Genomic DNA, 17,852 nt, shown 5'->3' on the forward strand with positions numbered 1-17,852 from the left:
TGGCAGTAATCATAGGCAATGCAAATCCAAATGAGGGGAGGAAAAGCATCTAGTCCTGCAGACAAATCCATAAACTGTGTCTATATCTGAGCAAGGCTTTCAGCTTATCTCTGTGATTCTGGCTACACTTAACATAAACGCAGAAAAGGATACTGATTACAGAATGCAAATTTGTCCAATAAATGGGTAGGCATCCTTGCACTACCTGCCATGTATGTACTTCCAGTCATGCTGCTTGCATTCCTTGCCTGGTTTCCATTGGAAGTGCAGGAAACATGGACAGTGTTTGTGGATGACTGCAGCAATTCATTTGCTATCCATGCAAATCCTTGGATCTGCTGTTCAGATGTTGGTAATTGATACAATCCCTCCATGCTGAAGCAGCATGTCCGAACCCCTCCTCTTTTTAAGGGCTTTCAGGTTTAGGTATGTAGCTGCTCTTACCTTTTGTGGAAGTTATGTCCAGGCACTTCAAATGGGTTGGAAATCTTAGCTTTAGTAAAAAAAAAAATTTGAGTGAATTCTTGAAGCCTTGCTAAGGTGGCCTGTAATGTTGTAAAGTGAGTCTTTTGTAGGTTAACTTGACTGATTTCCAGGTAGGTTGTTTCTGATTTCAAGTAAATACTTGGTTTGATGGAATTCCAGAAGAGGACAATGTAATCTGTACTATGTGTATTTTGTATTTTTAAAAATCTGTAACAAGGTAATATTAATTCTGCTTCAAGAAAAGAGGAATTATTTGGGCCTGAAAAGCATGGCACAATTTATATACACTTGACTATCTTGAATAATTCTGCTAGCCTTTGAAAGGTTCAAAGAGCTTTGCACTGAGGTTCTAATCTCTTGCCCCTGAAAATCTGATTCAGGCTAGCACCAACCCCAATTCTTCTGATGTCCCGTATTTCAAGTTTCTTGTCTTTAAATCAAATATGAAGATTGTGGCTCTCAAGATGCTGAATTTTGCAACCGATACCAAATTCTACAGTGGCATAGAATGACTGAATCTATCAGCTTGAAGTATTTCTTTTGATTTATTTTAGGTATCTCTCTAAATCCAGAGCAATGGAGCCAGCTGAAGGAACAGATTACCGATATTGATGAAGCAGTAAGAAAACTGTAAAGACAAGCCATACAGAAACTCTACTGTTATAGGTTTAAGTAGTCTTTTTACATTGGCATTCATTTTCTAAACTATTTGTTTTCCAAGCTATTGTATATTTGGATTGCAAAACAATTTGTAAGATGAACGCTTTTTTTAATGTGCATTAAAAGTGTATTCTGAGTGAAGTTACAAATGTGTATACTTTTCTTAAACTTTCTCACATTATTAAACAGGTGTTATGTTCTCACATCATGATGTAAAATAAAACACATTCACTTAATACTCTTGAATAAGATATAGTTGTCGGTGGCCTTCTTGACTGAAAAATACTTTTAACATAAGGGAAACTGCTTGTTTTAATAACTAGACACCAATAGTCAGTGTTGGACTCTTCTGGTAAACTGTGTTTTTGGACTGCATGTGTACCAAATCACAGCTTTTGATCTTTTGTGAAAATACTCAAAATAATTTTGATACCCCTAAGAATCAGGTGGTAAGGACCAAGCATTTTTACATACATAATACATAGTCTGATATTTCCCATTGAAGAGCAGACTTGTAGCTTACACGTTTGTCATATCTGGAATGGGGATAGTAAATAAAACATTTAACTTATTGTGTTATTTTGAAGATATGATCAACTGATGCACTTCCGATATGCCACGTACATACCCAAATGTAGATTACACCACCTTGATCTACTTCATTTGAAGGTTTACGTGACTTCCTGTTAATGTCAGTAAACAATCAGTTGTGTGTGCTCAATATTTTTTTAAATCTACAAAGAAAAGTGGAATTATGCAGCCTATATAAATTATGCAGGTTAAGCAAGTCCACATTTTTTTAATTTGCAAAGTACAGCGGGAAGGGCCAACAAGTTGTGCAGATCACTGACTCCTGAGTTCTTGCTTTCAGGCTTGCTTGTGCAGCCATGGAAGAAACAGTCATGTTTTATTTTTCAAATTTATTAGGAAGATTAATTGCACACTTAACACCGCATCCTACATCTGCATGGAATTGGAGAATACAGCCATGACACAATTCACATACTTGCCTGCCTCCTTGAGAATAGGCATTCCTTGAAATACCCAAATTCTGCTCTGAAAGGTTGTATCCAGCGGTGTCATTCCGTTAGCACAAATGTTCTGCTAGCAGAAATGCAAGTTCTAAACTATGCACAAGGGGAGAATCCAAATAACATTCGCTTGCACAGCCTCTTGCAGATCTTACATTTGTGAAGCAGTCCATTAGTGGTTGTGCGGTGGGAAAAGGTGGTGGAGCTCTGCAAGCACTGCAATATTTTCCACTAACTATGTTGGATTTAGGCCTAAGCATTTAGGTTAGTGAGGCATTTATTCAAGTGTTATGTTAATTATTAGAGTGGTGGCTTTCATTTTTCCACAGGCATGTTTAACAATGGGACTCAAATGAATGAGTGAAGAATACCTGAAGCTGGTAAGTGGAGTTAGATCTGATCAGCAATCTGAAAGGGAGACTACTGGAAGCCCTCTCTAAAAGCAGGATATAAGAATAATATTTTAAAAATTGGCATTAATGGAATCTTGCAGGAACACACAATGGGCTGTTTGATGTTGCTGAGATCCCTTAGACAAGAGGCAGGCAACATGGTGTCCACAGGCAAACACCTTCCTTGGTGCCCATCAAGACATCCTCCTACTCCCAATTTTTATTTGAAAATTTAACTTCCCATGAATACCTCTGGGCAGGTTACTTGTCCTTTGCAATTAGCCATGGCCACCCATGTCAGCCATTTTATGATTGTGCCTAAGACAGTTTTTCAAATGTACCCACAGGCCCAAAAAGGTTGCCTTCACCCAGAGGTGGGGAAGTTTTTTCAGCCCAAGGGCTGAATCACATCTGGGGACTGGAGAATTGTGATTATTACCAGTTCTAGCCCTACTCACAAGAAAGCTGAGCAAGTCTGCAAATCTACCCACAAGGAAGCAGGCCAGAATCATTTAGCAGCACTTTCAAATAGCATCCAACCACCAAGCCTCTGCATGTCTACTTAGAAGTAAGCATAAACTGTGTTTTCTCACAAGCCAGCAGGACTAATTCAGACCATACCCCTTCTCCCCTGTAGGAGGAAAAGAGCTTACCTCCAATCAGCTATTGATCCAGAGATTGGAGTTCTTCCCTGCAGGTGAGAGCGGGCAAGGCTTGAGGAAGAAGCTGGCAGGCCTGATGGGGAACCCTTGTGGCTTGGACATTCCCCATCCCTGCCTTCCCTATTCTTGAAATATCTCTTGAGAGCACGCTTTCTTTGTGCATTTGGTACTTGGGTAAAGATACTGGCACACCATACAGTGTGTTAGTTGAAAAGGACGTGTGAAAACAGCTGACTTTCCATTTTAGAACCATGGAAGTGGTGGCTGGGAAAGCTTGGGCATTCCCATTTGAATTTTAAAGGAAAATGAAGCTATTAAGAGGGGGTTTGAGCTGAAAGGTAAGTTCATAAATGAGTTCTCAACTGGTCTTCTGTATAGATCTTAGTGTTATCTTTGTCTTTTTGTCACTTCACATGTTAAATTGAAGTTAGAAATGTCAATATTCCCCCACCCTCCAAAAAGAAATGGTGTATATACTGACTGCTCAACCAATGTCATTGCCTGTTCTAAAAGAACAGATGCAATATATGACTTTATATTGATAATATCTTGTTATTTTTGCTTTTCTATGAAAATTAGAAGTAGAGGCCATGTTTCCAGAAATTCATTTTCTTTATGCAGATCTCTGGCAGGTTTACACTTACTCTTCCGTGTAACTAGTGTCCCCAATAATTTGGGACCATTGAAAAACTCAGTACATACTTGCTTCAACTTGGGGCGGTGCATAATTTAAAAGTTTACTTTTTCCATGATGAAACTGCAGCACTGAAAAAAGGACTAGTCAACTGTACATCTCTTCACATAGAAGTGCCATGCAGGTGGATCATGGCAGGGTGGTCAACACCATTTTGTGTCCTGAGCCTCCTCCCCTTCTAACCTGAAAATTGAGCATGTCCTACTCAAGTACTGTTTTGTAGCCTCCTATTAGTCTGGAAGAAAAGGAGGTGGCAGGGTGAAGCAACATGTGCTTGGAAGGAGTAGAGCAGGGGTCTCCAAGCTTTTTGGACCCGTGGGCACATTTGGGAATTTGAGAAAGTGCCGTGTGCACCACCACAAAACAGCTTCCATGGAGGATGTGGCTAGTTACATAATGGCTACCATTGGGTCCTGGCTAATCAAAAAAGTTATGTGTGTGTCAGGGGGCAGGGGAATAGCAAGGCTAGGAGGGAGAGGGAAACAGCAAGGCAAAGAGGTAGAAGGGAGGGAAAGCAAAAGGAGGTGGAGAAACGGTGAGGTAAAGCGGGGAAGAAAAATAGGCTAGAAGCGGGGAGTGGAGAGGCCTCTCCACTTAGGGGCCTCTGGACATGAGTAGAGTGCCACATTCTGGCCTGCATCCAAGGCTTGCACCAGGTGAAGGAAGAGCGACAGTGTGCAGCGCGCAACAGAGGCTATTGCCAAGCACGCATGGAGAGCTCCATTGTAGACAAAAAAGTGGTTGCTGCCTCATGCTCTACTGCAAGGGTCCCCAACGTGGCACATGCAAACCTCTCCACTCCTTGCCGCCTTCAAAAATGTATTTTTAATATTAAAAACTTGAAAAATGTTAGGGCACCAGGTTAGGTGTTAGGGCACTGTGAAGCTGCTGATGACCTGTTCAGCAGGCAGGAAGAGAAGGAAAGAGTTGCTTCCTGGCCCCACCCAATCTTTTTCCGTCCCCATAGATCCTTTGCAAAGGATCCCCACCATATCTTTTTCCATCCCCACAGATCCTTTGCAAAGGATCCCCACCCAATCTTTTTCCATCCCTGTAGATCCTTTGCAAAGGATCCTCACCCAATCTTTTTCCATCCCCACAGATCCTTTGCAAAGGATCCCCCCCATATCTTTTTCCATCCCTACAGATCCTTTGTAGCCAACAGAAGTAGATTGAACACCACCTTTATTCTCTCCAATAGAAATGAATAGCTGATGCTCACTCCTATTAAGAAAAAGAAGTCTGCATTTGGGATCAATATGGAGGTCAGGTCTTACCCTCCACTCATGATACTGGATGACTCATAATATTGGGGCGGGGGTGTGTGTCTCTGCTTAGGCTTCTGAAGACAGCTCCAAAAATGAAAGGAGTAGGATGGGCAATATTTTCAAACTCGACTTGCCCATCCTCTCTGTATGGGTAATCACAGTAGGATGGGCAATATTTTCACAGTGGGATGGGCAACATTTTCAAACTACTTACCCATCTTCTCCATATGGGTAATCACAGCCATGCGTACCATGCAAGCACAGAACTCAGCACCCTAAGAATATTGGATATAATTAAAAAAAATGTTTCCAGTTCTTAAGGGGATGAAGAGAGGCTTAAGGTGTGTGGACAATTCCTAATGAAGCCTGGGACATTATATCCAGCAGGATTCCCCATGTTTAGTGGGTGAGGTTTCGGTCCATACAGAGCAGATTGTCTTTTCCCAACAGTGACTGAATAAGGCAGTTGTCCTATGCTATTGAATCCTATTGAATTCAGCAGGACTTGCTTCCAAGTAGCCTAGGATTGGGTTATAATTCATGTTAAATGTGTGCAAATATATTTCATTTGCATGGCTTATACAACTTGCAGAGTTCAGATTTTCAGTGCAGAATTTTGACTTTTACCTGTAGTTTTTAACAAAGCTTTTGTAAGAATTTCTTTGAGTACAAGTTTGATCATAAGTTATTTTATGGCAATAGTGACACAGTGTCTGAATAATCTGAGAACCCAGGGCTCCCTGTGACCATTTACATTACGTTCTTGTGTTTTTGAGTACTGTTCTTTCTTTGTTATTTGCCTTTGTTCACTTCTCTTAGCAAGCAACCTCAGTTCAGAAAGTCATTATCACAAGAACATAGATTTCAGAGGTTGTTAGTAACCATTCTAGCCACAAGATGGTGGCATAGCTCCTTACCTTAAATTCTCAAACTTTATCTAATCCAACAGCAATGTCTTGATCACAGAACACTGAGAATTTAATTGTTTTTCTAGGCTTCATGTTCCTTAGCTATAGCCCTTCCTGCTATAGCTAATTTTATGGGTCTAGACTGTTTTTTCTTCTTTTTCTGGTAAAATAGTTTGTAAGGATACTGGAGAACAATTCTTAGTGCTATGTTAGCAATTTGAGTTCTGGTCTAGTGGGGTGATAGTTGGAGAGGAAATGTGGGTAGGGGAGCAAGGGGAGGACAGAAAAATGCCTCAGGTCTCATTTTGTCATTTTACGTCAGCAGTGCTGGCTTCAGGATTTGTGGGGAGCCCTCAAACAAGACACCCTCAGTTCTCATACTGAACCATGATGATGCAGGATATGCAAGCAGAGAATTCTTCCTCAATGCTCCTGACCACTTTGGACCCTTTGTGCAATGATAATGGTGGCATTGTTCATATCCTTTGCCAGTTTGGGGGCCTGGTAAATGCCTGACCTTTCCACCCTCTGGAGATGGCCCTGGATAACAGGTCAAGTCTATCCTGAGACTCACTTGAGTCAAGTAGTGAAAGTAGTGAAATTATGCTTCAATTTCTGTATGTAGTATGTGGCCTGAGAAGCCACAAGAATGAGTGGCTGGGGCCGTCTTGCAAAGGAGACAGATGATAATACTTGAAGATTTCCTCCCAGGGTCCAAAATGCTAGCCAGAAATATGGAGGTGGGTACGATGATCACATATATACCTGTTTTGTTTTTAAATCTAAGGGCAGTATCCAACAGTGTCATTCTGCAAACTTGCATAGCACTAGCAGATCTCTGCTACATCTTTCAGTTGCGCAAGCACTTGCACATTGTGTTAGCAGAGCATGCACTAATGGAGCACATGGCCCACTCCTGCAAGTGGCTGCACCAGCAGAACTTTAACTGGATTCTCCCCATGCACATAGTTTGGAACCTAGTTTCTGCTAGCGAGATGTCATTTGCTCTAGCGGGATATCACATTTGGATACTGCCCCAAAGCTCAGGGGTGCTTCCAGGCAAAATTTTATTATGGAATCACACTGCCTTATTCACAGAATTTTACAGGGATCCAGATTTACAGGGATCCAGTTGCTTTCAGTTTGTAACCCTCTTGTGTTTAACAGAAAAAAACTCCATTAAGAAAGAAAAGATGGAATAGCTGTGTAGTATAATTAACTGCAATTCATCACATGATGCTCCATCCTACTATTCCTTGATTTGTTTTGCATAGTTATTGTAGCTGAAATTGTTTTTAATAGTATATTTAAATGTGATTTTAATATTTATATGTGAACCATTTAGAGATTTATTATATTAAGCAGCATATAAGTTTTACTAAAATAAAAAAAAGCTTTTTTATTGATAGTAATAGGTGCCTTCTGTTTGGAAGCACCCCAGAAGTTGCATCACCTCTGGACGGAGGAATCGGTTCTGCCAAAAATCTTTCCAATCAATCCATGATCACCCAGTTTCGACCCTCCCCTCTACTGGGGAGAATTATTTTTGTTCCCTTAATGATGCTTTTATGGCAATGTTTTGAGAGTAGTCAGGAATGTTTTAAAAGTATATATAATTATTAAGCTTTCTTTACTTTTTGTGCAGCCTTGGTGAAGTTGAGATTATAGGGTCATCCGTTTCAACATATATAGAGGGCATTTAGCTGATATTAAAGTATACAGCTTTTCTGAAAGCCACCAAGAAAAATATTGTACCTGTTAGCGATGACGAAGTACAACAACCTTCCCCAGTTTTATTGGGATACAGCTCAATATTATCAGGGTCAAAGCTGGCCAGAAGCTATCTATTAAACTTGATTACCTGTTACTTCTGTTTAAGATCAAACACCAGCCTGTAGATGCATAAGAAAGCAGTGCTGTACTGGATCAGACCGTAGGGCTAGCTAGTCCTGCATCCTGTTTCCCACATTGGCCAACCATATGCCTTCAGGAAACTCACAAGCAGGGTATGGAGCAATACCACTTCCCCTGCTGCTCTTCCCCAGTAACTGGAATTAAGAGACGTAACTGCCTCTGATCCTGGAGGTAGCATATAGCCCTCATGACCACTAACCACTGAGAGCTTTATCTTCCATGAATTTGTCAAAATTCACGGAAGATGTTTTAAAGCCGTCTATGATGGTGGCCACCACCACATCTTGTGGTAGCAAATTACACATGCAGGGGCCAGTAAACCTAGAGTGGGCTACATGGTCTACTTATATGTTATTGTTTTATTAGAATGACCACCACCTACTTATATGTGTTAAATTTGCAAAGCAATAGTGAATATTCAGGCTCTCTTAACAGTTAAGCCAAACTAATCTCTGTTGGGTGATTCTTATGCACTCTGGCTTAAGAATCTAAGATGGGCCTTACTGCAGGGATACAGAACCATGGGGGCGCACTTGCCCTCCACCGGGCCCTCCACAGACCAGATGATGTCAGGGGCCATGACCCACACCTAGTGACATCACACACCTACTGACGGCCACACCTACCACTCCCACCCATTTTACCTTTTTCCATGCTCAGAGAGGCATGGAGTTCCATGCTTCTCTCAGCACAGAGAAAGGGGCTCAGCAGCCAGCCAAGTCTCTGGCTTCATGCAGCATGTGCTGCGCAAAAGGACTCTGCCAACGCTGGGAGGAGTGCCCACTCATCCCAGTGCTGGCCACTTGCTGCTCATACCTCTGCTGTTATCTCCAATCTGAGATTGAAGATAACAGTGGGGGTACATACAAGGGTCTGAGCCCTGCCCCCTCAAAGAACCCAAAGACGCTCTACAGGCTGGATGCAGAACCTCCATGGGCAAGATTAGGCACGTGGGCTGGAGGATCTACATCCATACTGGATCGGACCAAAGTCCACCTCATTGCAAGGATCCCAGCAACCATCCAGTTTTTGGTGATCAACTAGAAATTAGCCAGTGATCCATAGGCAATCTACAGTCTATCGTTTGCCCCCCCCCTCCCCCGCACTAACCTAAGAGACAGTTTTCATAAAAATACGGCCAGGTGGCCTCGGTGACCAGGAGCACCTTTTATCAGCTTAGGCTGATATACCAGCTGTGACCCTATCTGGACAGAGATACCCTGGCAACTGTTATCCATACTCTGGTAACCTCCGGTTGGGTTACTACAATGCGTTGTACATAGGGCTAGCTTTGAAGACAGTTCAAAGTTCAGTAAGTTCAAAACAGAGCTGCTAGGTTACTAACTGGGGCTGGCTGATGTGATCACGTGATGCCAGTGCTTTGTCAGTTGCACTGGCTGGCAGTCTGTTTTGGAGTCAAATTCAAAGAGTTTGTGTTGACCTAAATGGTTTGGGACTACAGTATCTAAAAGAACATCTGCTCCTACATGTGCCTGCTCAGACCCTACATGACCCCTGCTCCCCTACCCACATTTCCTCAGAGGCCCTCCTCCAGTTGCCCTCACCAAAGGAAATTAGATGGATGGCCACAAGAGAGAGGGTCTTCTCAGTTGTGGCACTCCACTTATGGAATGAACTCCTGAAAGAGGTTCGCCTGGTGCTGATGTTGTTCTCTTTTCAGCACAAGGCAAAGACCTTTATTTTCTCCCAGGCATTTTATGATTATGATTATTATGATTATTATGATTATTATGTTATTATTATATTTATTTATATCCTGCCTTTTTCCAATACTGGGACTTTTAGAAACCTAGTTCTAGATTTTTATGGCTATTTTATTGATTCCTGTGCTGTTTGTTGTTTTGCATTATATCGTATTTTATTCTTTTAACTATTTGAATTGCATTTTATATTCTTAACTGTAGAGAGAAATCCTATGCCCCCTAGACAGCATCTGGAGGACATAGGATTCTTTAGTTTCCTGGATATGAGGTCAGAGACAGGGCTCCGACTTCATAGCCAGGAAACTCTGCTCCCTGCCCCCTCGTCCTTGTAGCCAGTGCGGAGAGAGCTGTGGTGGCTGCCTCTCTGCACTCTGTAAATGGAGAGCGGAGACGGGGGGGGTGGAGAGGGGAGGAGACCAGGGAGGCTGGCTTATGCCTTTTCCTATCACTGCCCCAACCTCCTTCCTTCCCCCTCCCCAAAGCCTCCTCTAGATGGGCGAAATTTCAGCACTCTGCATAGGATACTCAGAAGCCTCCAGGTTCGGGGCTTACAAGTACCCAGGGCACAACCCCAAGGATTGAGCCTTTAATTGTTCTTAATGTGCCCAGAGAACGTTAGTTATTGGGAAGATTAGCAATGTGATCAATAAATAAATAATTCTGAAATAACTCATCCTGTCCTAGAGTAAACTGTAAGACAGCAGGCCCTAAACTGTGTTCCATGGAACCCTAATCAAAAGCTTATTAGACCTTAATGAGGTTAGTGGTGGACTTCATAAATGTCTCTGAAAAATCAGCTTCCAAGCCACTACTGATCCTCCCCTGCAATGTGCAGCTATACGGGAAGGTGGTATAAATTTTAGAGGCTGTGTTCAATTCATGTGGGGCAATAGCTCTACCAGTACCCTGCATGAGCATGCCCCTAAATGCTCTGCAATGCACTATACCTTCCACAGCAGGTATATCAGCTGTTTCTTGGCTGATAAATGAATGAAGGGAGGGTTCCCAGAGTGTTGAAAATTTGAGAACTACAGCTGTAAGGCCAAATCTGCTCTACAAAAACCAGTTTTGTATCAGTCTTAACTTTTATGGCTTCAACCAAAGAATCCTGGGAATTGTTTTGTGGAAGTGTTGAGAATTCTTGGTTAGAGATCCCTAGAACCCTCACAGGACTACAGTTCCCTAGGCAAGAAGGAATTGATTTTTATGGCTATGAGACTATTAGTCATAATGGTTATATGTAACCTCCATGTTCAAATGTAGTATACTCCACTGAATACTTAATGGTTTCTTTCAGTTTCTAATTTTTCTGATGTTAAGTTTGGTTTGCCCCAAATTTTGAGAATTTTTCCAATATTAAGTTCAGTTTGTCCCAAATGCTGAGAAGATATAATCTTTAAAGGTTCACATGAGATCATTTGTATGCATTTTTGTGTGCATTTCTCCAAATACATGCATTTTGGAATGCAATTTTGCCTAATATACACATTTTCCAAGTAATTTCCCCGATATGTATTTTTATGTTATTTTCACCAATACATACATTTTTGTGAGCACTTTCCCTAATATAGAAATTGCATTTTTAAAAATTGAAGTACTGCATTGCAAAATTCAGGTAAACTTGCAATAGAATGCAAGCCAAACAAATTTCTCCCCCATCCCTCCCAGTTGCTGGGGAGCAGCAGCAGGAGATAGTTATTGCCTCCACGCCATGCTTGAGGGTTTCCCAGAGGCATCAAACTGGCCGCCATGGAAAAATAGGATCTTGAATTACATGGACATTGCTCTGATCGAGCAAGGATTTTCTGTTAAAGCAACTTAAGTATGTACTATAGATGTGATCTTAACTGCCTTCCAAACCAGTCCAGTCTTTCCCCCACTTTTCTAGGTCTTCAACAGGATGAGAATTCCACCTTCCTTCCTGTCTTTCTCACCCTTTCTCATGTCTGAGGAGAAAGCCCTCTCCTTCCATGTCCCTAGAAAGGAGCTCAGTTTTAATCCACTTCCTGCACTGCTCAAAGCAGGATGGAGAGAAAGTAGGATAGTGCTAGGCAGGATTTTGTGCATTGCATCTTACTTGTTCATTCCCAAGTTTTACCTTTGCTCAGAGTGCATGAATTGCAGCCAGAAAACAGTAAGTGGGAGCCATAGTGGAGCTCATGCATAGTTATTGCACGCATCATCTATTTAAACTTTCATAACATGAGATCTGACCTACAAGTACAGCGGAATCACATAGTGCTTTTTCTGGACTGTGCCATTAGGATTGCAGTGGTGTGTGTTGTATGTTTGAATGCTCCCTCCATGCAAACAGCAATGACAAGGGGCATCTCTACACCAAACTAAAATCCCACATTTAAAAGGGGGGTTTCTACTTCTACTTTAAATGCAGGATCACAATGACTCCCTTTTTCACATGCTTCCTTTCCCCCCACCCCCTTCTCTCCCCTTCTCTTCGTATCTGAGTCTGCCATTATCTTTCATTGATCTTGTTCCTCTTCTTGCTGCTGTTCCTTTTTTCATGGAGGGAACTTAAGTGAAACACAATGGGGTAATTTGATAGCTCATTATCTGCGATTTATTTAAAAATGGAACAAAGGGCATTTAGTGCAGCAGAGCCCTAGAGGGTCACGGCGAAGAGGTGCAAACTTCCGTGAAGGAGCAATCTCAATCGCAGGATAAAAGCTCTGTGTGAAGAAAACCAATGAAAACCTCACTGTACATAGAGAAAAGTCAGTTTAACACCCTTTGCTCTCTTTAAGCTATATTTTTATAAGTTCTGATATCTATTATTTTCTTAGTTCTTTTTCTGATAAAAACAATACAATAACCATTAAAAAAAACTACTTGTCCCTGATGTTCTAGTTTTCTGGGTGCACTGATTTTTTTTCTATCCCAGACACTTGCACCACAGCAGAATGCTGAACTTATAGATTGGTCATTGGACTCTGGTTTGGACAAGGGACATATCTTGGAATGAGAATTACCCAAAACCTTAGGTAGGTAGGAATTAGAGGTAATCATTCTGAGGCAATGCAGCTGTGCTAAAGATCCTGCAACCTTATAGGTCCTACAAACACATAACACATGTCTCCCCATTATAAGGGTAAACTGCCCAAATCACAATGTACACAGGCTACATGTTTGTTACCATGTTTCCCAAACATCACCAGGATTACACTTTTTATTAAATAATGTTTCTTCTTTTTCTTTTCCTCTTTTTAAACTTTGTTTTATTTAATTATTGTGCATAGTATAATGAGCTGATACTCAACAAATACAATAAAGGCCAGCTATTTGAACAAAAATAAAAAGGAACTGTGTTTCCATTCTTGTCTGAGTTGCATTAACAGTAGAATGTTATTAGAACACCCCTAATTTAATTAGATCCATCCAAAATGATGTTTGTGGTATCGGAGGTTTATAGGCCACTGTCCCTTTGTTGACAAATGCAATGTAGGGAAACCAGATTTCCATGAAGTGGTCATGTTTGGCCACCCCTCTCAGAACTGTGCCCTGGTGGGTTATTGAAAGCGCAATTGTCCAGATATTGCTTAACAAGCCCTGCATCGTGCAGCCATCACCTTTTTTTCCAGTGTTTACTATTTCTAGGTGCGCTGCTAGCAACAAAAACAACTACCTCACAGCATGGCAAATTGCCTCTTACATTATCTGTTAGAGACAGCAGTGATAAGAGGGGCTCTGGCATAATGATGCAACCAGCAATATCTGAAATCACCCCAAATACTCCAGACCAGAAGTGTTGAACCTGGGGACAGTCCCACTACATATGGACCAGCGTTCCAACACTCCCACATCCCCTCCAGCAAAGTGGGGCAGGGAAAGGTTCATCCGATGAAGTCTGATTGGCATCTGTATATTGCCATCTGTATATTGTTTTGATTGTCAATTCTTTCAAATTGGCACAGATAGTCTTAAAAGGTAGTTTAGTCCAAAGTTTGTCCCAACTGTCTTTGTTTATTTAGCACTGTAGATCAGTTTCCCAGACTGTCTTTAAACTTTGCATTTCACCTGTCATTGCTTCCAAAAGTATATTAGATAAGAGTCCTTCTATGTTCTCTATGGTTTGAAGGCACAGAGATTCAAAGTTTGTTAATGACCTGATTAATGTCATGTTTTCAGCCACTTTGTGAGCAAATACTTTAATCTGGAGTTTCTGCATCCACCCAACTTTGTTGTTTATTCGGTCAGTCGCTTCTGACTCTTCGTGACTTCATGGACCAGCCCACGCCAGAGCTTCCTGTCGGCCATCGCCACCCCCAGCTCCCCCAAGGTCGAGTCCGTCACCTCCAGAATATCATCCATCCATCTTGCCCTTTGTCGGCCCCTCTTCCTTTTGCCTTCCACTTTCCCTAGCATCAGCATCTTCTCCAGGGTATCCTGTCTTCTCATTATGTGGCCAAAGTACTTCAGTTTTGCCTTTAATATCCTTCCCTCAAGTGAGCAGTCTGGCTTTATTTCCTGGAGGATGGACTGGTTTGATCTTCTTGCAGGCCAAGGCACTCTCAGAATTTTCCTCCAGCACCACAGTTCAAAAGCATTTGTCTTCCTTCACTCAGCCTTCCTTATGGTCCAGCTCTCGCAGCCATAGGTTACTACGGGGAATACCATTGCTTTCACTATGCGGACCTTTGTTGTCAGTGTGATGTCTCTGCTCTTAACTATTTTATCCAGATTTGTTATTGCTGTCCTCCCAAGAAGTAAACGTCTTCTGATTTCCTGGCTGCAGTCAGCGTCTGCAGTAATCTTTGCGCCTAGAAAGACAAAGTCTGTCACTGCCTCCACGTTTTCTCCCTCTATTTGCCAGTTATCAATCAAGCTGGTTGCCATAATCTTGGTTTTTTTGAGGTTGAACTCCAACCCAGCTTTTGCACTTTCTTCTTTCACCTTTGTCATAAGGTTCCTCAGCTCCTCCTCGCTTTCAGCCATCAAAGTGGTATCATCTGCATATCGGAGATTGTTAATGTTTCTTCCAGCGATTTTAACTCCAGCCTTGGATTCATCAAGTCCAGCACGTCGCATGATGTGTCTGTGTACAGGTTGAATAGGTAGGGTGAGAGTATACAACCCTGCCGTACTCCTTTCCCAATCTTAAACCAGTCTGTTGTTCCGTGGTCTGTTCTTACCGTTGCTACTTGGTCGTTATACAGATTCCTCAGGAGGCAGACAAGATGACTTGGTATTCCCATACCACCAAGAACTTGTCACAGTTTGTTATGATCCACACAGTCAAAGGCTTTAGAATAGTCAATAAAACAGAAATAGATGTTTTTCTGAAACTCCCTGGCTTTCTCCATTATCCAGCGGATATTGGCAATTTGGTCTCTCGTTCCTCTGCCTTTTCTAAACCCAGCTTGTACATCTGGCAATTCTCGTTCCATGAATTGCTGGAGTCTACCTTGCAAGATCTTGACCGTTACCTTACTGGCATGTGAAATAAGTGCCACTGTTCGATAGTTTGAACATTCTTTGGTGCTTCCCTTTTTTGGTATGGGGATATAAGTTAATCTTTTCCAATCTGTTGGCCATTTTTGTGTTTTCCAAATTTGCTGGCATATGGCATGCATCACCTTGACAGCATCATCCTGCAAGATTTTAAACAGTTCAGCTGGGATACCATCATCTCCTGCTGCCTTGTTATTAGCAATGCTTCTTAAGGCCCATTCAGCCTCACTCTTCAGGATGTCTGGCTCTAGCTCACTGACTACACCGTCAAATCTATCCGCGATATTATTATCCTTCCTATACAGATCTTCCGTATATTCTTGCCACCTTTTCTTGATCTCTTCTGCTTCTGTTAGGTCCTTGCCATCTTTGTTTTTGATCATACCCATTTTTGCCTGGAATTTACCTCCCATGTTTCTAATTTTCTGGAAGAGGTCTCTTGTCCTTCCTGTTCTATTATCTTCTTCCGCTTCTGCGTATTGCTTGTTTAAAAATAATTCCTTATCTCTTCTGGCTAACCTCTGGAATTTTGCATTTAATTGGGCATATCTCCCCCTATCTCTGTTGCCATTTGTTTTCCTTCTTTCTTGGGCTGCTTCCAGTGTCTCAGCAGACAGCCATCTTATGTTCTAGTTAATAGATCATTCAGTTTTGCAGGTGAAATGGGCTCCCTTTGTCTACAAGATCCCCCAGTCTATAATGCTCTCTAGTTTCCCATTCCCTGTATTGTTCATACTTGTCCTACTGATAAAATGCTGAGTGATCCGGGAAAGGGAGAAGAGGAGAGGGGAATGGAGCAAGCTCTGTCACCCATCGCTTCCAAAAGGTGGCCCAGGTGAATGGGTTGGTTATATGTGCCAAGTTTGATGGCCTAATAGGAAGGACAACACTTCCCTGTAACAATGGAACTGCTCATACATTTTCCATCTGTACCTTATTTTCTGGTGTGTTATTGATAAAGTGGAATAATTGAGAGTGTTGGGCAGTATGAGAATAAAGTCTCAAGTTGGGAAATCCCTAGCTCTTTTCCCTTTATGGGAAAAAGTTTCAAGTAGACTTTACCATTTCTTAAATGATTCTTCTAAAACTTGGACAGGGAGAGCCCATAAGAAGAACAGGAACTTGGATAAAAACATCATTTTCATGGTAGTCATTCTGCCCAGCCAAGACAGGTTTAATTTGCTCCAAGCGTGGAAGTCTAGTTTGATTTCCCATATCAAGGGTGTATAGTTTCTTTTTCTCAGTTGCTTTAAATCTTTGGGAACTATGACCCCATGATATCTGAAGCAACTTGGTTGCCGCTGCAGCCCTGACATTTTTTGTAGTTCTTCCTGTTCCTCTAAAGGCATATTATTGAGGCAGATCAGTTCAGATTTGGAGTCATTTATGCCAAACCCTGCTGCTAGGTGGAAGTGTTTAAAACCCCCCAGTAATGATGGTATAACCCCTTCATGGATCACTGCCTTGTTGTGGCGAAGGGACTTGCGTAACTCAGTGAAGCCATAAGCTATGCCATGCAGGGCCACCCAAGACGGACAGGTCATGGCAGAGAGTTCTGACAAAATGTGGTCCACTGGAGAAGGAAATGGCAACCCACTCCAGCATTCTTGCCAAGAAAACCCCATGGTACAGCAGAGGATGAGATGGCTAGATAGTATCACTGATGCAATCAATATGGACTTGAGCACACTCCGGGAGAGAGCGCAGGACAGGAAGGCCTGGCGTCCTATGGTCCATGGGGTCACGAAGAGTTGGACACGACTGAACGACTCAACAACAACAACAAATGATGGTATAGCTTCTTGGAGGAACACCATGTCTTGGAGGAACACCATGCCTATGTAGTTCTGCTAGCACCCTGGCCCTTTTTATTGGAGTCCTGAGACCTTTAAGATTCAGCATTAGGAGGGAAAGATCCCTCCCACTTGTCACTCGTGTCATTGCATATATCTTAAGCCAATTATACATGAAGTGACTATAGGATACATTATTGGGGACCTAATATTAAAGCATGGCCCATGGGAACAGGAATTAAAGAATCAATGAAACATAAAACCAAAACAGAATCCAAACCATACCAACTTTGTGCCACTAATTCTGTGGCTTGTAGGGGCAGACTCCTTCCACCTAACCATGGTAGGATGGGGGGGGGGGGCTATATTGTACCCCATATATCCATTATTTGATGTGCTAACTCCTTCTCCCCCAGTTTGTTGTCAAACTAAATTGTGTTAAGCTTTATACAATGGCATAGTATTAATTTTATTCTCCCTTATATCCTACCTCCCCTGGCTCCAGTTTCCCATATTACCTGAGTGCATAGATGAATATATCAGCTATGTTGCCCCATCTGGACAACTGCTCATTTTGGGAAAAAGATTTCGTTTATTGGGCTCTGGTTTACACACTACTGAAAGAGAATAATTAATATTGTGTTGCAATGTTTGATTTTGCCTATTTTGTAATTAATCTGAAATGTTATTATGTTAGTATCAGTGAAATGAGTTGTTCATGATTGTAATGAGATCCTGTCATAATGCATTGGTATGCTTTTTAGTTGTACTGCTTATTTGTTAAAGCGCTTTAGGCACTTTTTGTGGAAAAGCAGCATATAAATTAGATGATGATGATGCCAAAAGGGACCTTC

The 17,852-nt window shown here is 41.9% G+C and overlaps 1 protein-coding gene across 8 annotated transcripts in view; it reads left to right on the plus strand.

Moving 5' to 3' along the window:
• The window catches only part of SUB1 (SUB1 regulator of transcription), a 57,811-nt gene that overhangs the window by 10,275 nt on the left and 29,684 nt on the right, over positions 1-17,852 (plus strand). For 2 of the 8 annotated variants that reach the window (XR_014787564.1, XR_014787565.1), the window contains exons 6-8: positions 1,041-1,152; positions 2,507-2,557; positions 3,207-3,266. Coding sequence is in view for 2 of the 8 variants with exons in the window: in XM_084833018.1 (XP_084689144.1) it covers positions 1,041-1,120 (80 nt within the window). In the remaining 6 variants the exon portion in view is untranslated. Of the gene's footprint in view, positions 1-1,040; positions 1,288-2,506; positions 2,558-3,206; positions 3,774-6,426; positions 7,502-17,852 lie in introns of those variants that run through there. The other 6 variants (XM_084833018.1, XM_084833020.1, XR_014787566.1 and 3 more) reach the window with 5 other exon arrangements.

The sequence above is a fragment of the Heloderma suspectum genome, chromosome 2 (genome assembly GCF_057233095.1).
Source record: "Heloderma suspectum isolate Gila_16-S chromosome 2, 16-S_ref, whole genome shotgun sequence".
NCBI classification, from domain to species: Eukaryota; Metazoa; Chordata; class Lepidosauria; order Squamata; family Helodermatidae; genus Heloderma; species Heloderma suspectum.